The 22624-nt window shown below is 36.6% G+C and overlaps 1 protein-coding gene across 7 annotated transcripts in view; it reads left to right on the plus strand.

Moving 5' to 3' along the window:
- The window catches only part of DOP1A (DOP1 leucine zipper like protein A), a 62326-nt gene that overhangs the window by 15443 nt on the left and 24259 nt on the right, over positions 1 to 22624 (plus strand). For 5 of the 7 annotated variants that reach the window (XM_084284236.1, XM_084284238.1, XM_084284240.1 and 2 more), the window contains exons 5-17: positions 297 to 486; positions 1036 to 1134; positions 2181 to 2280; positions 4685 to 4794; positions 6651 to 6759; positions 8380 to 8500; positions 9232 to 9351; positions 10994 to 11108; positions 11540 to 11569; positions 11952 to 12185; positions 14860 to 15484; positions 17972 to 18246; positions 18916 to 19068. In XM_084284236.1, the coding sequence (XP_084140362.1) occupies positions 297 to 486; positions 1036 to 1134; positions 2181 to 2280; positions 4685 to 4794; positions 6651 to 6759; positions 8380 to 8500; positions 9232 to 9351; positions 10994 to 11108; positions 11540 to 11569; positions 11952 to 12185; positions 14860 to 15484; positions 17972 to 18246; positions 18916 to 19068 (2281 nt within the window). The remainder of the gene's footprint in view (positions 1 to 296; positions 487 to 1035; positions 1135 to 2180; positions 2281 to 4684; positions 4795 to 6650; positions 6760 to 8379; positions 8501 to 9231; positions 9352 to 10993; positions 11109 to 11539; positions 11570 to 11951; positions 12186 to 14859; positions 15485 to 17971; positions 18247 to 18915; positions 19069 to 22624) is intronic. The other 2 variants (XM_084284237.1, XM_084284239.1) reach the window with 1 other exon arrangement.

Raw genomic sequence — 22624 nt, forward strand, 5'->3', positions numbered from 1 at the left:
ACAGTTGGCTTCAAGTAGCAGATGAAAAAGTTATTTAGCCCATTGAACATACAAAGTATGTAAGGTGAAGCTGTGGGCACGCAGAAGTGCTCTGTAAGCCAGGCTGGCCGAGGCTTGCTAGCTGGATCACTCTGTTCAGGCTGCATTAAGAGGTTCAGGACCAGGGCTTCTCTTAGCCACTCAAAATAAAATGTTGATCTTCCCGTAAGGCTTGATTATTAATTTATTAGAATTAGTGGTGAGGGCAAGGACTGTGCTGCATGACCTAATTCAGCTGACTTGGTTTTATTCTGCAGAACAAACACGCTGTTGGAGAAGGTTGCCTCAGCTGTGGACCAGTCAGCGTTCTATAGTGCTCTCTGGGGTAGTCTGCTCACAAGCCCTGCAGTTCGCCTGCCTGGAATCACTTACGTCCTCTCCCACCTCAACAGGAAGCTTTCAATGGAAGATCAACTCTATATAATTGGCAGTGACATTGAATTAATGGTAATGTTTTACTGACAGCAGTAAAACTGGTGTTAGACTTATTATATAAGCTGCTTCCAGGGGGGTATAGATATCTTCTGTATCTTTGAATGTAGCCTTTGAAAATACAAAATGGACATTAATTTGTTACACCTCCAGTTAAACCTATTTTTTTTGAGTATGATGAAAGTGTTGCAAAGCTGAGTTAGTGTTTCAGACCTGCTTAGGTTTGGTATAGAACTTTATCTCCATTCAATTACTTCAGTTAGAAATGGTTATTTGTAATTTTTTTTTTAATGTTCTTACATTTAATGTATTGTTATTTAAAGAAAGCAAAAGCTTGATACTTATACTTATGTAGTTCAGGGAACCTGTTGGTTATGTTTCTTCAGTGGTAAAATAACTGTCTTCCTGTTCTGTTTAATTATTCAAAATTCTAAAGTAACTTTATTTCATACATTTCACCATATTTATAAGCAACTGCTCTTACTTTTTGAGAGTTCAGTTATATCTACCTATTTAAAAAAAGAGAGCAAATAACTTATTTTTTTGGTCCTGCTGTTACTTCAGGTGGAAGCAGTAAGCACATCAGTGCAAGATACCAGTGTCTTAGTACAAAGGAGCACATTGGACCTTATCCTTTTTTGTTTTCCATTCCATATGAGCCAGGTAGGTATTAATATAAAAGATACTAATGGGAAAACTCCTAAAGGTACTGTTTCTTATCAGTAGCAGTATTTATGCAGTGTTTATTAGTGATTTTTCTCCGAGTTTGAAGAGTCATCTATAAGAGTTCGTCTTGTAAGTTTGGCTATTCTCATGCCATGATCTCTACCTTTGTTCTTTCTAACTTGATGTGTTAAATTCCACTTATGCATACCCAAACCCCAGTATATAATATTGTGTCTAGTCTCTGCAGAAGCTTTTAATTTGCTCTAATTTGATTTGAAAGCAAATCATCTGTTTATGTGCAAGTGTCCAATTCTTAGCATTCAAAAGCAGTGAAAGCTAATCTTTTAGCATAAGTGCTTCAGAACATGAAAGAATTAAAAAATAATTATTGGTTTTGGGTCAGCCCAGTGGAGCTGGAGTAATGGGAGATAAGGCCTAGAAACTGTAAGGTCTATTTTTTTTATTTCTTCAGTTTTTTTTTTTTTTTTTTAATGTATATACACAAAATTCTCAGTCTGTTAGAAATTATAGAAAATCTGTACTTTCCTGTATAAAGAACTGTGTTTTGTCATGTGCGAGTGTTTTTTTTTTCACGCTTATCAGTTAGCATAAGAATATTTTGTGTGTCCCTTTTTAGGTGGTAGGCTGATGAAATTATCAATACACATTTTTTTTAATTTTAAGACTTCAAAACAGTAACAGATGGAATTTATTTAAAATTCTTTCCTCTGATTTTTTTTTTAACTGGGTTTTGGTTGAGTTTTCTTTCAAGGGTTTTGTCTAATAAGGAAAATTAAAGTACCGTGTAAGAAAAATGAGTTGCTAATGAAGTATTTTTGCTATTTATGAAGTGTATACATATTTATATATACTACAGAGTGTTTGTCTAATAATTTTTTTTGGTTTCCTAAAAGTAAGATTATGTTGTACTACTCTGAATTCATATATAAACATGAAATTAACGATGTTTTAATGTGCACTAAGCTGCTACCATAGAAGGAATGTTACTTTTTATAGTTAAATTGTCTTGTTTCTAACTTCAGGCAACGCGTCCAGACATGATCAGAATTTTGTCAGCAGCCCTTCATGTAGTGCTGCGCAGGGATATGTCGCTTAATCGAAGGCTTTATGCATGGCTTCTGGGTAGGTTTGCACTTTGATTTTTGACTGATAATGCAATAAAGATCGTACATCCATTGGCAGTGTTTTGCTATACTTCAGAGAAAGTTGCTTGGAAAAATGAAATGCATAATTTGTGTCACGAGGAAGAAAAGCAATCTGTCTCTCTGGGCATAAATGAAAAATGTCATGCTGAAACTCCTAATTGTTACATGAATTATCTGTATGTTTTGCTATAGCAGCAGTTATGGGCTGCATTCAGGCATGCATAGACACTGAAAGGCAAGTTTTATCTCCCTAAAACCTTACAAAGGAAATCCAGAGAACAGGCATTGTAGACTGTGACAGTTGAAGGATAATAGGACAGAAGGGATGAAAATAAAATGGAATGTTAAAATGTGTTGAAACTATATTGGTAGAGGCTTGAGCATGCAAACCTTAACTTTAAGCTTCATTAAATATTTGCATGCTTGAATTAACAAATCACCAATTATTTTTCATGTCTTCCACAGGCATAAAACATTATTTCAATCCCATTTGGGGGTAAAAATGGATTACTGAGAAGACAGACACTTACTACTACCAAATGATAGATTATCATTTATTAATACAGGCTTGCTCTTCCGTATGAAATCAGTTTGTAATCAGAAAAGGATGAGAGAGAAGAGCAGCTATTTAGAAGACTTTAGTAACTACTTAGAGAATATTTAGAAAATTAAAACATTTTCTAAATAAATTAAAAATACTCTTATTCAGCCTTTTTCTTTTGAGAAAATGAAATCTGTGGTCACATGTAGCTGGTCTGTTACTCCTGAAAACCACTTTCAGCCCACTTTGAGAGAGAATTCAGGATCTTAGACGTGGGAGTTCCTAAGTGTGTCATAGAAACCAGAGACTGAATGGAAGGAAATGTTTTCCTTTTCTGGAGGGAAGACACTTATGCTCTGCTCTTACCTTTTTTGTTAAGCTTCCTGTCTCACCAGCAAATACAAATGTACTACTCAGGCTAACCAGAACTCTTCCCAGCAGCTGTAGTATCTTTCCCAGCAGATAGATAAGATGTCAGAGCCAGGTAGCTCATGGGTGAATGAGGAAAATAAGTAGCCAGGGGACACTGGGGAGAGAACTGAAGGTACTAAGGGATGGATGGAGTAAGCAACACTTTTTCATGAGGGAATTGGTTTTGTTGTTGTAGAAGCTGCAGGGATTTAAAGGATTAACATGAAAAAATGAGGGCTTCTTTAGTTTTGCTGTTTTTTTTTTTTGTTTTTTTTTTTCCTGCAAAACTACATGGATTCTTTGTTTTTAGTACTGCATATTAAATTCACACAACTTCTTGCCAGATGGATGTCATCCATTAGATGATTAAATATATCAACTTCAGCAAAAATCTTTTCATGCTTTAATCATTTTGCAGGATCTTGACTTGCAAATTATTCATCTCTTAAAGAAAGACAGTGAAATGCACTGTCACGCTGCGTGCCTACATTTTCCAATTTAACTAAGTTTGGGGGGATTAGATATGTCTTCTGCTGTCATTGAAAAAGATATTTCATGCTTCTAAAATCACTTTTTTCTTGGTTGTGGAAGCTCCTATAGCCATTGCACGAGTGAGGTTCCCACTGAAAGATACTGGAACCTCAGAAAATAGTTTCATAATGCCTATTCTTGGTGCTGTTCTGTGAATAGTTACTGCCTCCATTAAATATATTTTCAGAGAGACTTATTGGCATTTTGGCTTTTTCTTTTTACCCTATGCTGCTTTTATATTACTCTGTAATATAAACTAGCACGTACTGTATGTGTAGGGGAGTCAGTTATGTTTGAAGACTCCCTGAAGTCTGATGTTCTGCACGGATTATTTGATTCTGGTGTTACCTATTCCTTCCTATTGTTTTATAGCTGGGAGTGGTCTTACTAACATTTTCTAGGCATAAAAATGACATTCCATCTCTTTGAATTCTGGTTAGCTTAACCATTGAGATAACAGTGGTTGTTTTAGGTTGCTGCTGAGAAGAATTCTCAGACTTTCCTTCTTTCTTTTCTTCTTTTGTCAAATCAATTGTGTGTCTTCGTAGTATTAATATTGACGTATTCTTATGGGACATAGTCCTAGAGTGTCTTCTCAGAACGATAAAGTTTATGCTGTGGTATTGAACACTTGTTTCTTTTTTGTGAGAAGGAATTTGATTAGGAGTGTTGAATAAAGTTAAACTTTGTGATTTGTGTGCAAACTGCTTGCATGGAAGTATCACTTAGTTTCTTGTATTAAACTCTCTTTAAAATCATCTTTCTCTTGCCAACATTACTTGGACATCATCTTGGTAAGTTACCAGTGCTAATGTGTTAATTTGTAATTTAAAGAAGTTGATAAAATATTCTATAAAGAGACAAATATTTATTTGCCTTCTCTTTTGTTTGCTTGAAGGTTTTGATAACAATGGTGCCCTTATAGGACCCCGAAGTACAAGGCACAGCAATCCTGAGGAGCATGCCACTTACTATTTCAATACCTTCTCTAAGGAGATGTTAGTCCAGGTAACTAATACAGTATTTTATTGTGGCATGTATCTTCATAAATAGATACTGACAGAAGTTGCTGTCTCTGTCTTGAGACTTGACATTTCAATGTGACCATGTAATTTCTGTCTTACTGTGGTATTATGTCCTACTCTTCTAAAACCCTCTCAATGAAAAATGTAGTGAAGATGAGAGACAATGTGTTTCTTCACAATAACAATATGATCAGGACATATGTTAGATTTCTGCTTGTCCTATTATTCCATGAATGCAGCATACATGGAAGACACTTGATTAGAAGCCCAGCACACTGAAGCCTTTTCTATAACAGAATAGAATTGGGGAGTTCTTTTCTACTAATGTAGTTACAGAAGATTCCTTTAGTTTGGGAATTGGAAAATTGTGAGCAGAAAGTCATTACTCAGAAGGCCTGTGTAAGAAGGATCTTCATCCCCCCTAGGCAAGGGGAACATCTTTTCCACTGTCCACTGGCAGTCAGGAATAGTCAAGCAAGTTGGCTGTCATACTGTTTGACCCTTCAAGCCTAGCTAAGTGTGCTGGGATCACCTTGTCTCAAGAACTGTGCTCCTTCTCTCCTAGTAATTAAAGTATACAGATGTCTTTCAAAATGCTGTGTCTGATCTTGAAATCAGGAAGATATTTTCTCATTAAGGCAAATTGATAAGGTCAGGATTTTTCTGATATTCAGTAAAATTGCAGTACTGTGTGTGGGAATTAGAGTGGGGTTTCCAACATAAGTAGCTGACAAGAATATTTAGCTTACTGCTACTTGAAGCTGATATCCAGCAGAGAGCTAGCACTTCTCAGTTTTATCTGAAGTTAATGAGAACTGCTGATTTAGTGATGAGGAAGAGAACTGAATTCCCGTAAAACAAGGAACTTGCTGGTCCTCTTTACCCTTTTCTTGCCTCTTCTGCTTCCCAGGGCAGATGATGAATATCTAAACCTTGAGGAGAGGTTTGGATGAGATGCAGTTTCACCCATACCATCTATACAAAATGTAGTGATCTTTTACCACCCTTCAGGCACTTGTTCTAGTTGGCCTTTTAAATCTGCCCATCTGTGTGTCTTAAGGTCACTAAAGTTTTTCTGTCTGAAAAAACTAATGGCAGTGTAAAGTTGAAGCAGTCCGTTTATTTCTAATTTATTTATTTTTAAGCATACAACTACTGTAACACTAGAATGGAGAGTGGCTATTTTTGACAATGGGGATGATCCATTTGGTTTTTGTCATAGAATACTTACAGGGCATTAAAAGCAGTGGTTTGGTCTAGAAGATGTAAATATATATATTGTTCTGTCTGCCTTCTTCTCTTGTAGTCTCTCAATGAATTGTACTCACTGAGACAAGTTATTGAGAGTTCTGACCTTCTAAAAATATGTTAAAGTACCAAAGACTTTCCTTTCAGGATACTGGCTGATACCTCCTGATTTGTAGCAGATGTAAAAGTGGTCTGTCATGTAGATGGGCCTAGTATATGCTAGATGGACTGATTATTATTTATTCAGTCCTTAAATTCTACATGCCTTGCCTTCTCGAACAATTTCTTCATTACTTTTTATGTCGTCTTTTTTATTCTCAAGATTGGTATCTACTTACAGTATGTTACTGGGCATTCTCTATTTCTTTTTGAATTTTAGTATATACCTATTAATATTTCTGTGGATCAGAATTTGATCTTACAGGCAAAGCTGGAAGAATAGTTAAGCTTGGAGAAAATGAGCTGCATTGAGATAATGGTTTCCACCACTGAGAGTTTTCTCTTTATATGCAGCCTTTATTGTATCTTTCTTTCAAAAGCTGTTTTCTGGTGTTCTTTTTCTTTTTCCTGTTATGCTCTTGTTCTTTGTAGGCCATGGTTGGAATATTACAAGTTAATGGACATGGAGAAGAAAGCACATTAATGCAAGACTTAAAGCCTTTTCGAATTCTTATCAGTTTGCTGGATAAGCCTGAACTAGGTAATTGTCATATTACTACTTCTAGTCTTTATTTTGTCTCACATGGTTTGCTTAGCTGTTTTTTTTTTCTTTTGTTGGTCAAATCGAAAAAAGCTTTCTTTTTTAATGACAGTGCTAGTACTGTCAGGTTACTGGATTTCTAGATTTTTCCAAGCTAATAATTTTATGTCGTTGTTAGATTTACCTTCATCCAAATGCAATTTCTTCTATTTTCACCACATGAAATAAGAAATTGAAGTCATAGGCAGAAATGACTGCACGTTGAAAGAAATGCTAATAGGATCTTTCTCATTTCTTTAATTGAACAGTGAATTTACAGTTTCAAATTCTCAGGTGTTGCTTTTGGGAATAATCTCATTCTGCTAATATGCTCATAGAGTTCAGAGGTGTTAGCAACAAAACAATTATTTTATTTCAGAAGAATTATCAATTAGGAAGCAAGGTTTTTTTATTTTTTATTATTTTGTTTTCATTTTCCTTTCCGCTGTTTGGAGTGTTAAGATGCAGTTTTTCATCAGTTTAAGTGCAGGGGACTGAGACAAAAGTGGATAAGGCAAAGCATTGACAACAATTGAGCCTTTTTTCTCTAGTAAGAGTTTGGGAGGTCACTGATAGTTATGGAAACTTCTGTCCAAATGTTTGGGGGCAGAATAATAAAAGCATAACAATGCAGCAATTGTAAGAATATAACTTGAAAAGGAAGTGGTTAAGACAGACTTCAAACAACAAAATATCTGATAAGAATTTGCTGTCTTCCTGGTAATTAGTAATTTTTGGGGGGTCAGTAATGTTTTCAGAGGCAATGTATGCACATGAAGTTTTCTCAAAATAAGCAAAGCTATGAGGATTCTTTCAGCAAAGTGAGACAGAAGAAGCTAATAGGATTTCGGCTTGGTGACCATAATGTAGGTAATGACCATAATGAAGGTAATTCAGTAAGACTAGGAGACGGCATGAGAAAACAAGGGGTATTTCCAGCAGGATCACTTTGGGAACTAATCTCAAAGTTGGTTGTTTATTTTATTTTTCCATCTTAAAAATCAGGATTTAGCTCAAATCTGAAGGAGGCACTATTTCAAAAAATATCCTGTAGCTTACATCTGAAAATAAAGAAAACCTACCTACATTTAAAAGGAAGATACTCAAAATATTTTATCTCTTATTACTCGCATTTAAATATTTGAGTATATTTTCTGTACGATAATAGTATAAACTAGTTTCTGGGTAGGTATTCCAAAATGGTTGTTTAAAAACTACCTTTGATTGAGAATCCACATAGTCACATTTAATAATACCTTAAAGATAGGGTAAAGATGCTTGAGCATGGTCCAGGCTAATGTGCTTGCCTAGCTTTTCAACTTAGACATATTTGTATCAAGCCACCATTGTACGTGTATGGACCAAGAATTCCCCTTGTGCTTTAGAATACTCTTAGTGACTGTAATTGCCTGTATGTTTCTGGAATGAAAAAAAAATCCGAAATTGAGGTAATTTACAAAATTGAACAAAATGACTTATGGCTTCAGTGACCAAAGCTAGCTAATGATTTGTTTAATTTCAAGGGTGGACTGTTGTGCTGTTGTAACATATAATGCTGTCATTGCTGGTATTTCTCTTTAGGCCCTGCCATCCTGGAGGATGTATTGATTGAAGTGTTCAGAACATTATATACACAGTGCAAAGCAGAACTGGAGCTTCAGGCAGAGCCTTCTTTCAACAAAGATCACACACAGCTAAGCAGGTAGACAGTGTGTATAATGTATTTTACATTTGAAAAGAAATGCATCTTCCTGCTGCTGAAAGCATGCTGTATCTAGGCCATAGCTGTGAAGCCTTTGAGGCTGTGACCTTGTTTTCTTCCTGATGTAGGTTCTGTTGATATTAATTGCAACTTCTGTGTTCACTGCAAAGGTCTGCAGGGCTCTAGTTTTTTTTTTTTTTGTTTTTTTGTTTTTTTTTTTTTTTTAACATTTAGAATGCAGTTGTTATTTTTTGTCCATGACACAATTGCTTGTTTGATACAGCTGAAGTTCAGTGTTTTGATGGTGTAGATTAGTTGTGCCATTCTTTACATCTGTGTTTTTCCCACTTCCATGCCCTTCCCCCCCCAAAAAAAAAAGTGTGGGCTGATGAGATTTCTTGCAGAAAAAACTGAAGATATAAGTGTTAAAAGTATGTTAAGATTTGTGCTGAATACCTTAAAATACAGAGGAGAAAAGTTCAAAGTAGGGAGGAAACAACCAAACAACTGTAGGAATGATCATGAGAAAACAGACAGGAAACCTGTGAGCCATATAGAGACACTAGTCCATAGAGCCTGCCCTACACTGCCCTATACCTAGCCCTAGAGCAACAACCATAGGGATGGGGGGAAGGTGTTTTGTCAGTGGTGACTGGCAACGGGTAAACTTGGTGTAGTACATAACTTAGAAATGAAGTCTAAAAATTTAAAATGTTTGTTTTTTCCTTTAGCAAACTGAGAGAAAACAAGAAAACAGCAGAATTGATTAAAACTGCCAATCTCCTATTTAACTCCTTTGAGCCTTACTACATGTGGGATTATATTGCTCGTTGGTTTGAAGAATGTTGTAGGTAGGTTGTAATGCTCTGTATTTTTCTGTTTGTGTGTGTGTTCTGTTTGTTGTTTTTTTTTCTTTGCCTTTAAAAAAGGCAAAAGAAGTTACAACTTAGATGATCTTATTAGGGTAAGTCTGACTAACCTGATTTCCTTCTGGAAATTCCTTTCCTTTCTTTTCTCCCATAAGATGACCTGCTTAATAGCTGAGCAATAGGCTGTGGATGTTGTTTACCTGGGTTTTAGTAAAGCATTTGACACAGTTTCCCACAGTATTCTCCTGGAGAAGCTGGCTGCCCGTGGCTTGGACAGGCGTGCAGTTTGCTGGGTGAAGAGCTGGCTGGATGGTCACGCTCAGAGTCACAGTAAATTGAGTTCAGTCCAGTTGGTGGCAGATCATCATTGGCACTCCACAGGGCTCAGTCTTCGGGCTAGTTTAACGTTTTTATCGGTGACTGGGATGAGGGGGTTAAGTGCACTCTCAGTAACTTTGCAGACGGTACTGAGTTTGGCTGTACTTTGATCTGCCTTGAGGTTAGAAGGGCTCTGCAGAGGGATCTGGATAGGCTGGGTAGATGCGCCAAGCCCAATCGCACGACATTCAGCAAGGCCGAGTGCTGGGTCCTACACTTGGCTTGTAACAACCCCATGCAGGGTACAGGCCTGGGGAAGAGTGGCTGCAAAGCTGCTCAGCAGGAAAAGACCAGGGGGTGCTGGTCAACAGCCAGCTGAACGTGAGCCAGCAGTGTGCCCAGGCTACTAGTTTAAGAAGAAAATTGTATGTTTTAAGGAGAGATGGTTACCTGATAGAGGTGTGGGTTGAGTACTTGATTTAAACATATGTCACTGACATAAAGCTGTTTGCGTTGTTGCTATTTAATTTTTTGATAATTACTTAATGTTTTAGACTTGTTTTCTGTGATGCTCCTATTTCAAATAAATCACTTTTTCAGTCCTGAGGATATATGTTCAGGTGCTCTTCCAAAACCAAGAGAAAAGATGAGCATAATTAACTGAGAATGTGACTCTGCCCTTACCACCACCCCCATGAATGAGTTGGAGAAACAAATTCCTTTGTTTATAATATCTTCAGATTGCAACATGTTTCAGTGTGTTTGTGTTCTGTCTAACTTTATTCAGCAATAGCGCTCATCAGATTTTGAATTCTTGTTGATAATAAAACAGTGCTGGCAGTTGAAGCTGAAGTCTAGAAGAGCCTATCTTGTTTTTATCTTGCACAGCTTTAAAGCTTCGTGGGCTTTTTATTTTGTTTTTGGTTATCTTAAATATTTAATGCCTCGGGTATAGATCTCTTCAAAATGACTGCTTCCAGTAGCCCTGTTCCTTTAATTCTATCATTGGTGCCTGTGCTCATACCAGAAAATACTGCAGTACATGGTGGAGTCACAAATGCGATTTTCTTTAGCCTGAATTTTGTTATTTTATGAACAAAGACTTTTTTACAGAGAAAGGCTGGTTGCATGTTTTCAGAAGAAGCCACAGTGGGGCAAGTGTGGTACTTAACAGAAATAGGAGAGACTCCTTATTTGTTTGTAGGAATTCTCCCTTGTGTGTACAGCTTTTTATTAATATAAAGGAATGTGGTCAATGTAGTGGGGTGGGGAAAAGATGTCATGAAACCCTATTTGAATTTTGCAGGAGGACATTACATGCCAGACTTCAAACTGGGCCTGGAGGTGGTAATGAGCAATCTGAGTTACCCCTGACAAATTTCTGCTTGTTAGTAGACTTTTTGTTGGATATAGTGTCTTTGGTAAGAACTGTTTTACTTCTTGCTAATCCTGGCATACTGTCTCTTTATAGTCTACAGAAATATCTTACTTTATTAAATTTTCTTACCAAAAAGATATTGTCATAAATTGATGGGTAACTTCAAAAGAATTTTGGTTTCAGTGTATGATTTTTGCTGGGCTGGTTGGATATTTGCAAACTTCTAATGATGCTTACATCTGAAACTTCTTTGTTTGTCCTCTATTTCTTTTCTCTAAAACTGCACTGTATTAATTATGAGCATAGTCTTTTGTAGTTTCATATGCTAGTTTAAATGTGCAACTTTCTTTTAAAGCTCTTTTAAATGTTGTGATAAGATGCATCTTTCTGTTGGCATTGCTTAATGTAGCAAAGACTGTTGGAACTGTTTTTTCTACCTGTCTTTCCTCAATTCTCTGCTTTCTTATTTCAAAGCCTACTAGAAGTATGAGAGTGCTGTGTCAGGTATGGCAATCAGCCCGTTTTCCATTTACTTATACTTACTAATGATTTTTTTTGTCATTATTTTCCATTCTTTAATTTATATGTTAAGAATATTAAAATAATAATATTATTTTTAGCCTTATTACTGTATTTTGTAACTTGTACGTAGTGAGCAAGATGTAAATTTCTGAAAGAAGTTAAATATTTATATTTGTTGGTTACCCAAATGTAAAGTTCATTTTGTAAATTTTGGGAAGGATATAGTTCTTAGTCTCAGTTTTAAGATATTCATTTTCCATATGTGTAGAACACAGTTAAGCAAATTACAGGTACCAGTGTTATAGCAAATAACTATTAGGGTGGGATTTGTTACAACTCATGAGCTGTTGTATTTCTCTTCTAGGAGACTTACATTGAAATACAGACAGAACACTTGCCTCAGCTGTTGCTCAGAATGATTTCTGCATTGACAAGCCACCTTCAGACTTTGCACTTGTCTGAGCTTACTGATTCTCTGAGACTCTGCTCAAAGATTCTTAGTAAGGTCCAACCTCCGCTGCTGTCTGCAGGTGCAGATGGTACCTTGCAGCTTCCTAGTGGACACAGTAGCTCCATCAAAGAATGGGAAAATAAAAAGGTAACTGATTGGATTGTGCAGTGTCTTGGAAAAATGATACTTTTGTGTGTGTGTGTCACTTTCCTTTAATGAAAAGTGGGCTTTCTAAGTCAGTGTTGGACTACTTACAGCCCTTCATTGGATTTAGCTTAACATACAGCAAAAGGTGTTGATTCTTAAGGGTTTTTATCTATACTTAATAGTATATGTATAGAAATCATCTCAGAATCAGAAAATTAGAAAACTAAAACTCCTGTTTGATATTTTAATGCACTTCAGAAGTCTGATCTTGTAGAATAACTGAACTCAGAAGAATTCTTCACCTTGGTTATGTGTGAGGAATGTGTTAATTCGTCTATCACCAAGTTTACATACATCAGATGAATATCTATCAATTGTTTTACTGTCAGGTTCTTGGAATTATTTATTAAAGAAATAGAAGTTACAAACAAGCCAGCAGGTATTTCTTTTAACGATTTGTCTAACGTGTTCCGGGCAACCATGGCAGTGGAAATTATTTTAAGTGACATGCCCTGAAATCTTTGATCTCTGATGGATCCAGCTGAAGAAACTAGAGGAACATCATAGAGGTTTAGGTTGGAAGTGACAGTTGGAGGTCACTGCTTTGGAGTTGCAGGGACTATTTCAAAGTTAGATTCTACTTTAAAGCTAGGTCAGGTTGCTCAGGATCATATCCAGCTCAGTCTTGAGTATCTCCAAGGACCAAGTTCCCACAACTTTTCTGTACAGCCTGTTCATTTGCTCTGTTTGACTACATTAATAGGGTGAGGGATTTCCAAATACTTGGTTAGAATTCCCATTGTTGCAGCTTGTGTTTGTTGCCTCTTGTTCTTTCACTGTGAATTTCTCAGCATGCCTCCATTTTTTCAGCTAACTAACGGGAAGTCTTAGCAATAAAGACGCAACCCTTAGCATTTTTATTTTCCTTAAGACTGAGTAAATCCAACTCTCTCAGCTTTCCTTATGTGTCAAGTGCTTCTCTGGCGGCCCTCTACTGAGCCACTTCAGTTTTAGTACATCAGTGTCTGTTTTGTACTAATTATCACAAGCTTGGGCACAATATTCTAGATGCAACCTTAAAACTGATGAACAGAGGGGAGTAATCTCTTCCCTTGACATACTGGCTATACGTCTGCTAATACAGTCAAGTATATGGTTTGTATTAATCTCCAGAAGGGTCCTCTGCTGGCTCACGTTCAGCTTGTTCATTAGGACTCACACATCCTTTATGCAGGATCCTATCGCATCCTTTATCCAGGATCCTTTTTAGCCAGCTGACACCCAGCCTGCGGTGGCTTTCTTTTTTTTTATAAAACCTATTTTAATGGAGTATTTTTGCCCCTTGAACCTTCACAGGCCTTTTTCTTTCAATTACAACTGACTGATCCGTGACCATAGCTTTTACTAAAAGAGAACAAAATTAATTCCCTTGTTTCTAGTCTCTTGTGCGGTGTAATTCAAAAAATAGCATCACCTATTATCTCTTTGCATACTTTTTACTTTGTATTAACATAGTGAAAGCTATCCCAAGCAAACTTTAGTTTTTATTCTTACTGTCTCTGGTAAAGCAAGATGCAATGCATTATATACATAATGATGTTTGTTTTTATTTATTTACAAAAAAAAATTTTGCTCAGATCTTTAGATTATGCTTGAATAAGAGCACACATTTGAGGCTTGTACTGATTAAGACATTAGACAGCAAGATGGAACTTTTGGGCCTGCTGGATCTCAGGTAACATCTGTTGTCACTGTTAAAATAGCTTGGTGAGAAGTCTGTAGGCGTGTACTTTACCTGCACTTACTCCCCCTGATCCATGCACTGCTGTTTGAGCTGCATTCACCTCATTCACCTCCAGCAAGCAGAGGCTGTGACAACGATTACCAGCAGGCTATGGGAGATTAGGGCAGCACAGAAAGCTGCTGTGAATTCCTTTTGAGTAGGAATCATTCATCAGTTATGTGTGTTTTCAGAATTGATAGGTATAGGCACTTTTTAGATTTTGATGAAGTAATATCTAATGTAATTATTTACTTGTGCAGTGGGATTTTCAAAAGTGTCAACAAAGAAGTGTATACTTTTCTACGCGTAAGTTTTCCTGTTCTTCTTTCCTGACATCTACTTTTACCTTGTTTGCCTGCAGACATTTTTTACTCTGTTATGATTGCAGCAGTTTTCTGATTAACAGATAACTATCTTTTCCTTTTGTAGAAGTGCATGCTAAAATGTACTGTTAAAACAACCTTGCTGACCAAAATGACTATAAGTAACATCAATTAGTGTTCTGCTTCCTGCTGGAAGTGAGGGTGTTCTGTTGGTGTATGAATATCTTGGTTTATGATGCTGTATTAAATACCTTTTCATATGCGTTTCAGAATTCTTTAAATATTATTGCTGTTAACATTTTCTTCCTATCATGATTGTGTCTATTTTTAATTAAGGTATTCTGTTTGCTGGACAATGTTTTTTAATTGTTTTCATCGTTTGGTCTATCAAACTTACTGAAAGAACTTGGAAAAGAAAAATGCAAACGTTATTTTTGCATAAAATGTATTTATATGAGTAGATATAAAACCATGGGATAAAATTGTTGCTTTCAAATGGAGAAATAGGTAAATGATTTCTTACTGGTAAATAACCCATTTAAAATGGTCAAACTTTTATCTCAATTAGGTGCCATCAGCTTCACTTGACAATCCTAATGATGTGTTTGAAGATGGTGAAAATCCTCCGAGCAGCCGGTCATCAGAAAGCGGATTCACTGAGTTTGTGCAATACCAGGCAGATACAACCGATGACATTGACAGGGCACTGAACGAAGGTCACGGTGCACCTGGCATTCCGATTATAGGTAGCACGTCCTCAGAGACTGAGACGGCGTCAACTGTGGGGTCTGAGGAAACCATTGTACAGCCTCCTTCCGTAGTAACGCAGGGGACAGCAACTCGAAGCGGGAAAACGATACAAAAGACTGCAATGCAGTGCTGTTTGGAGTACGTCCAACAGTTTTTAACCAGATTTATCAACCTGTATATCATTCAGAATAGCTCCTTGTCTCAGCCCTTAGGGCCAGAGCTTCCAGTAGATCCCAGTAGAGAGCAAGGACAGACCACAAAATGGGATAGAGAATTGCACGGAGATGCTAAGGCAAAGAAAATAAACAAGAAAAAAACACCAAAAGAATACCTTCCTGCCTTTATTGCTGCTTGTCAGCTGTATCTTGAATGTTCGAGCTTTCCCGTTTACATTGCTGAGGGAAACCGTACTTCAGAATTACATCCTGGGAAGCCTGAAGTTGGTAAGCTGAACTCTTTGTTCTTCTCTTATAAAGTACTTATTTTCAAAACACTTTTAAAGTAATAGTATTAATGTTGTGTTTGTGTTGCAGCTTGCCATTCCTCTTAGAAATATACGTTTTCGTCTTCATCAATTAGTTTGCTTTTTGAAAACTCAACTATTTCTTCATAGATTTCCTCAAGGACAATGCTGACATGGGGTTCGACATTTATATCTGTCACACCAATACTAATTATACCGACTGAAGCCTGAGAGTAGAATTCAGACCTTAAGATGTTCCTCTTTACAATGTGGAATGTTCTGTTAATAATACAGCTTTGTCATACGTGATATCAAGTGTTGCTATTAGAAAACACGTTTCTAGCTTCACTTTAGTAGTTTTGGACTGATGTGCATTTTGATTGCTTTGTGGAGTATATGGAAATATAAGATTCTGACCACTAGAAGTCATACCAGATAAGAAATTCATTAATATTACTTCACTTCTATTAAAGGTTAAGTAGTTGTTTCCTTGAGGGATGGTTTTGCTAACCATTCTTCTAACCGCAATTGCATTATGTGCAAATAAAAAGGAAAATAGAAGTGGTGGGTTTTGCGAATGTGTTCACAAGTAGGTGTCTCTCTCTGCAGATACAGGAACATGATTTAACTGTTGACAGTTTGGGATTACTGTAGAAGTGTGACTTTTTGACGGATAATCCTTTTGGCAGTTTGTAAATTCTTCCATTTACAGTTCTAATTCTGTTGAATTAGAACTTCTTCTGGTCTGTAGCTTGACAGCTGTTGTATTAAAGTGATATCATGGTGAATAAGCTTGAAGTGTGCATAAAATGCGAATTACAAGAATTTTGGCTTCATTTGCGTTTTTTCTTGGAATCTTCATATTGGCAGCTTTTTGTTCTTATCGATAACTTTTAAAAGCAGTTGGCACCTCTTGGGGGATGATAGTTTTTGTGGCTTGGTGTTTCTGTTTTGTGTTTTGTGGTTTGTTTTTTTTGTTTGTTTGTTTTTGTTTTTGAAACAGGCACATTGATTTAACGTGATTTCTTCTGTTCCCGTAGTCTTTAAGATGAATTATATATGCCTTAGCCAGGAGCAGATTGTAGCTTATAACTTTGTGAGACCCAAAAATATCAAATATCTGTCAGTTGAAGGGAATTTGGTTACAGTTGTTTATTAACTAGGGGCATTGCAATGCTCAAGGGGTTCTACCTTTTGTAAAAGATCTAACACAGGTTATCATTTATAATATGACCTTGAAATACATAATTTATGACTTTTTCCAACACTAGCAGCCTACAAATGAGTGCTATGTCAGATGACTGAGAAAGCTTAAAAATATCAGCTGTCTGCTAATTACTTTTCTGTGGATTTAACACTTTGGATCGTCACTGCCTTCTAAGCTCTAAAGCAAAAAGCTGGTAAAGCTTGAGTAATAATGTGTTCTCGTGAAGGCAGTGATTCTAGGAATTGGTTTCACTTTGCTAAATGTCTTATTTGCTTTGCTTATTCGGCATCTGAATTTTCCCATTTGCAGTCTATTAAACAGTTTGAGGAATAAGAATGAATTGTAGGTGGTTGGAATCAGCTGGAAGGGTTTTGTTTCAGATACAAATATGTGTAGAAGCATTTGCCTAACTTAGGAATGTAATCAGTAGAGTCTTTCCGTTTTAAGAAAAAATAGTTTGTTACCTCTGAAATAAAAGGGTGCATTGCTCACTTGTAGAGTTGACTGTAAACTGAGTAAAGAATCCAACTTCAGAGAAAGACACTTAGATTATCAGGCTATTCAGGGTATTAAGTGAGGGGACAGTTATAACAGGGAAAACAACAGCCTACAGTGAAAGCAGAGTATGGTCTAGTAGGGTCTATCTTCTGTAACCCAAAGCATCAATTTTTGCAGATGCTTTTACTTAAGTTTTACACTTTTCCAGCAGGCTCTCTGTTTTTTTTTTTTTTCCAGTTTAGACTTAGTTTATATATAATAATAATACATTGTATTATATATAGTTAATATGTATTATATACAATACTTTATGTGTTAAGTATATGATATTTACATATATAATTTATAATATTTATATTATTATTTTACGATTGCTGGTTATAAATTTCCTGAAGGAGCAAAGTGAATGAAGGGTTATGCAATGTACTAAAAGCCCGGTCTTGTCTAAAGCATGAAATTGTGTGGATGCAATTCCATACAATGTATTTTTCTCTTCATTGTTTGATTTTTCCTATTTATTTTTAGCTACGAAAGTTTTGGTGGAAGTGATACAGTCTTGCATTCTTGATTAGCTAATTTTTAAGTCAAAAATACGTTGAAGTATTTCTGTCCTGTGTGTACTTCCCTAAACATGTACAGTGAGCAGTTTGAAATATGAAAGATAAAGGACAAATGTACATATGGCTCTGAATGTAAGATGAAAAATTCATAGCATTTAGAATTTTTGTTAAATGCAAACACCATCTCTGATTTCTATTTCAGACTGTGAACAAGTACAGCCCCCTCTGTGGCTTCAGACTTTAATGAATGCTTGCAAGCAAGCAAGTGATTTCAGTGTCCAAGGCGTTACTATTTCCCTTGTGATGGACTTGGTTGGATTGACTCAATCTGTTGCTCTTGTCACTGGAGAAAATCTCAACAGTGTGGACACCGCTCAGCCTCTTAGTCCTAACCAGGGAAGAGTGGCCGTGGTTATCAGACCTCCTCTTACTCAAGGCAATCTGAGATACATGGCTGAAAAGACGGATTTCTTCAAGGTACAATGCAGCATCTCACTAATGTTTTTTGTAGATTTTTTTTTCTTGGCTGGTGATTGACAGTCTTGGCTACTTTACTGTTCTTGGTCTGGTAAACAAGACTTCCTTGTGGAGTGTTTTGGTAATAGCTGTAATCCGTGTTGGACTCTAAATGGAAATACACAGTGGATTTTCCCACTCTGATTGTTTTGCTGACTGCTTGGGTGAAAACACTTGTTTGAAACTGTATTTTGAAAATTTAAATGAAAACTGATCATATAGCATCATAAACTATTAGGGGCATGAAATGAAGGTATACATAACGTAGGATTCTGATAAGCCACACTCTGCATTGAAGCTATGTAAGAAATAATTTATAAAAGATAATATATATATAATATATTACGTAGTAAGCTATAGCTAATGGAAGTTTATTTCTGGAGATATCTGAGTTCCATCTCTTAGCAGGATTTTTTTTTGTGTAGTTAGTCATTGCAGCGTTTCAAACAGATGCATAAGTTCATACAAACAAAAAAGAACAGGTTTATAGATTGCCTATATGGCTGTCATATGCTGTCATCAGATGTAATGTCTCCCATCATTGCAAAGAGCTCAACGTAGTTTAGAACAAAACAAGGCATGATACTCATTCACTTGTCTCTCTTGCAACTTCTGTTTTCATGTCCAAAGCATATAGCTTTAACTCTTTGGGACCAGTTGGGTGACGGAACTCCCCAGCATCACCAGAAGAGTGTGGAGCTCTTCTACCAGCTGCACAACCTTGTTCCCTCTTCTAGCATTTGTGAAGATGTTATTAGTCAGCAGCTGACTCATAGAGACAAAGTAAGTTGTTCGTGTCGTTGAAAGATGACTAAAGTGTATGGTTATTCATAGAGAACTATATTTGGAAAAAGGATTCAGTGCCTCAGTGGGTGTTGTAAATAACTTCTGTATTTTAAAAATGTTGCATTGTATTGGTAATATTCTTTCAATTGTGAAAAGTGTAATCTTTTACTTGCACGCAGAACATCAGATTTATCCACCCTGACACTGACACCCTTTCCTGTATTCCCTCTCACAAGAAATCTTATCTCTGTATTTGATCCCTGTTTTCATGATATCCTGCAGTTTCACAAACCTATAAAAAGTGTTTGCAGTGCTAGTAACTGAATTTAGATTTTCTGTGTTCCATGCCAGTTCTCCTGACCACTCTTCTCTCCCTGCACAGCTTCTTTATATCTAAGCACTTTATTTTGCTGTGCCCTTACCAACTGTAGTTCAGCCCTCTGGTGTGCCCTCTATTTCATCTGATTCTTGTGCCTTGTTCTAATGCCCTCTGTGCCTTTCTACTTCCCTTCCTCCATAAAACTTGGAGAAGTTTTTATTGTTGCTCTGCTTCTGCCACTTTTCTTGATAGTGAGGTTGGATTTTTGTCTCTCAAGACAGTGATGTGTGGTTCTCTCTCTTTGGTGAGAGGTGCCCTCCTTAACTGCCTTTCTTCTTGTCACCACCTTCCTTATACAGTATGAGATTTGCTTTCAGTTCCTTTCCCTTTCTGTGAGAAACATCCTTGTGAGTCTGCTGCATTTGATATTGTTACTTTGCTGCTTCTGCCTTGATGTCCTTTCTCTTTTAGGCAGCAGTGAATTTGTTTTCTTTTGTCCTTCTGACTATTCATACGTTATCTGATTCTGGTTCTTTTCTAAGAATAAATGTAAATAATAGACAAAAGAGTAGCTTGTAAGTGCAGATTCCAAGAGCTGTGCTATATATTTCTGAGCTCCATCTTCTGACACTTCTCTTGGTTAATTATTTCCAGCTAAAGTGTTCCTGTGGGATTCGTTTCCTCTACTGGGAAGTAGAGGACTTGCAATAAATAGATAATTTCAATGGAGAGTCTTCTGCACTATTTTATTCTTTGATCTCATGTGGCCTCTCTCTTCTATAGTAATTTGTCGTTAAAAGATTTGAATTCTGAGTGTTCACTTGTTTTTCAGTTCCAGAGGGCTACTAATAAACTGCTGTAGCAGTAATTGCTAGCTTTCTTTGCATCAATGTCTGGAAAATATGGTGCTTGCCTAATCTACACTAACTGACATGGCAGCTGGGTTGTGAGTTGCCTGTGCATTTCTTTTCAGTATGCTGCTAAAGCTACTTTCCATCTCTGTCTCCTGTCAACAGCCATGGCCTTATACTTTGAGTAAAACCTCTTGAGTGATCAGAGAGCTGCTTCTCTGCCTCTGTAATAAATATTTGGTTTCTGGTTATTACTTTGTAACTTATGCTGTCTCCTGTTCTGCTGCCACAGGTTATTGTGTTTGCTCATGACCCAACTTGGTAGATTTCTCCTGTTCCTCATTGCTCTTCAGAAGTCTATTGGCTCACTGCTGACTGTTTTTTAGAAACTAGCTTGGCTGTTGTATTGACAACTTCTTTTTTGCTGTCGGTTTAGCTAGTGCAAATCAAGTACTCTTTTCAAAAGCTTTTGAAGCTGGACGGTGCTTATATCACTGACTATTTCTTTAATGTCTATGATATGTCTATGTCTGTGGTCCCATGATAGAAAATAGGGCTTCTCAGTGTTAAGAGACACATAGACTTTATGCAGGAGATCTTGTCCCTTATCAAAAGTTATGTTCTGCTGCCCACTATATAAAGCACATGGTTAGCTTTTACTATGGTTAATAGATGTCCTGTTTGTCATGGTGGGTACTTTTTTCCCCCTAGAAACTAGTTTTAGATGGTGGCTGTCAACATTTGAGTTGAGGTCTTTGTACCACTCTAAATTTTAAACATATGAACTGTGTTCACAGCCCCAGCAGAATGAATGGTAGGAAATTACTTCCTTACATGCTCTGACAATTCATGGCCATGTCATTTAGAAGTAATTGCCTTTTTGCCTTTCTACCAGAGAGTAACCAGATCAACAAAAGCAATTATGAGCCAGTTTGTCAATCACTTCAGTTCACAGGTTGGCATGTTTATAAAGCTGCTAATGATTTATATTGTGCTGGTCTGTGGGCTGCTGTGACTGCCGATGTGGCATTCACTCATTTCTGTCAAACTTACTGTGAAGACAGTAACTTCTTGCATCTTACCAGTATGGATTGCAAGGACTTACATGGAATCATCTGCATGTGTTTAAGAACTGGAATTTCCACTCTCTATTCAGCAGACATGAGGGAATTGTTTTTGGACAACTGTTTGCAGTGTTGTTTTTTTTGTTTTGTTTTAGAAGGTTTTTTTCTAAATACAGGTCATGCTTTCTTTTCCTTCCAAAATTACTTTGTTTCTTTTCTTTCTTTCTTTCTTTAAGTATACCTCTGATGTGATGTATCTTCTATCCGTTCTGTAACTTTCAGATTTTTTTAGCTTTTACTTAAAACTTGTGTTACTGTGGCAGATATCAGTTGTGTTAGCTGTTGCAAAGCCTCTTCGGCTGCATGTTGTAGTTTAAGTCTGGAATTACACCAGATTATCACAGTAGCATTAATTGTTTGGTTTGGTCTCATTTTGATTAGAGGTAAATATACTTACCCATTCTTTATAAGCACATATTTTAAAAACAAACAAGTGAAAATCTTCATCATCTTGTCTCTCTTTATCATTCAGTAGCTTAGTTTAAACCCTGAATGTACTTTAATTTTGCTTGATGCTTTCCTCAGTGTAACCATTCTGATTTTCGTGCTTTGTTCAATCCTAGTGCTTAGTAGCTTCCTTGTCGCATGGATAAAGCTGTCTTTAACAGATGTACCCATGTATTATAGTGCAGCATTTACTATTGTTTACAGTTTTGCTCAATAACTCTTTCCTTTGATCAGCCACAGTAAAGAGATGAAGGCATAAAAATTGTTAAATACCAATTTCACCATTAAACATTCTCCATGTTATTAGCAGTCATAAGAAGTCAACTGCTGCAGTAACCATGTCCTTTTTGTCACAACAAAGCTATGAGTTCCAAAGCAAAAACTGGCATTTTTATTGATAAACTGTTCTCTATGTAGCTGGAGAATTCTTACGTCTCTCTTTCTAGTCAACCTATTTTCTTTCCCTTGTTTCCTTGGTTACTGTATTTAATCCCATGATTCCAGACACTACCAGCTGGTTAACTATCTATAAATAATTTTTTCTCTGTCTGCCACTTTTCTCTGTGTCTGTATCCTTGACTATTCAAAAAGTCCTGCATGTTTCTTCCTTCTCTCTCCTTATGATCTCTTCTAGTGCCTTGGTATAGATAAACTCCATGAGAACAGAGCCATGCAACTCAGGAGAGTAAGATTAGTATTGCTCAAGTTACAACATTAAGTGTGGCTTGAAAAGGTTTTAAGTACATGGAAACTAAAGCAGCCAAGATATACAGGGAGAGAGAGGGAAAAATCTTTAATGTTTTTAAAACTGT

The sequence above is a fragment of the Netta rufina genome, assembly GCF_964035555.1.
Source record: "Netta rufina genome assembly, chromosome: 3".
In the NCBI taxonomy this organism is placed as follows: Eukaryota; Metazoa; Chordata; class Aves; order Anseriformes; family Anatidae; genus Netta; species Netta rufina.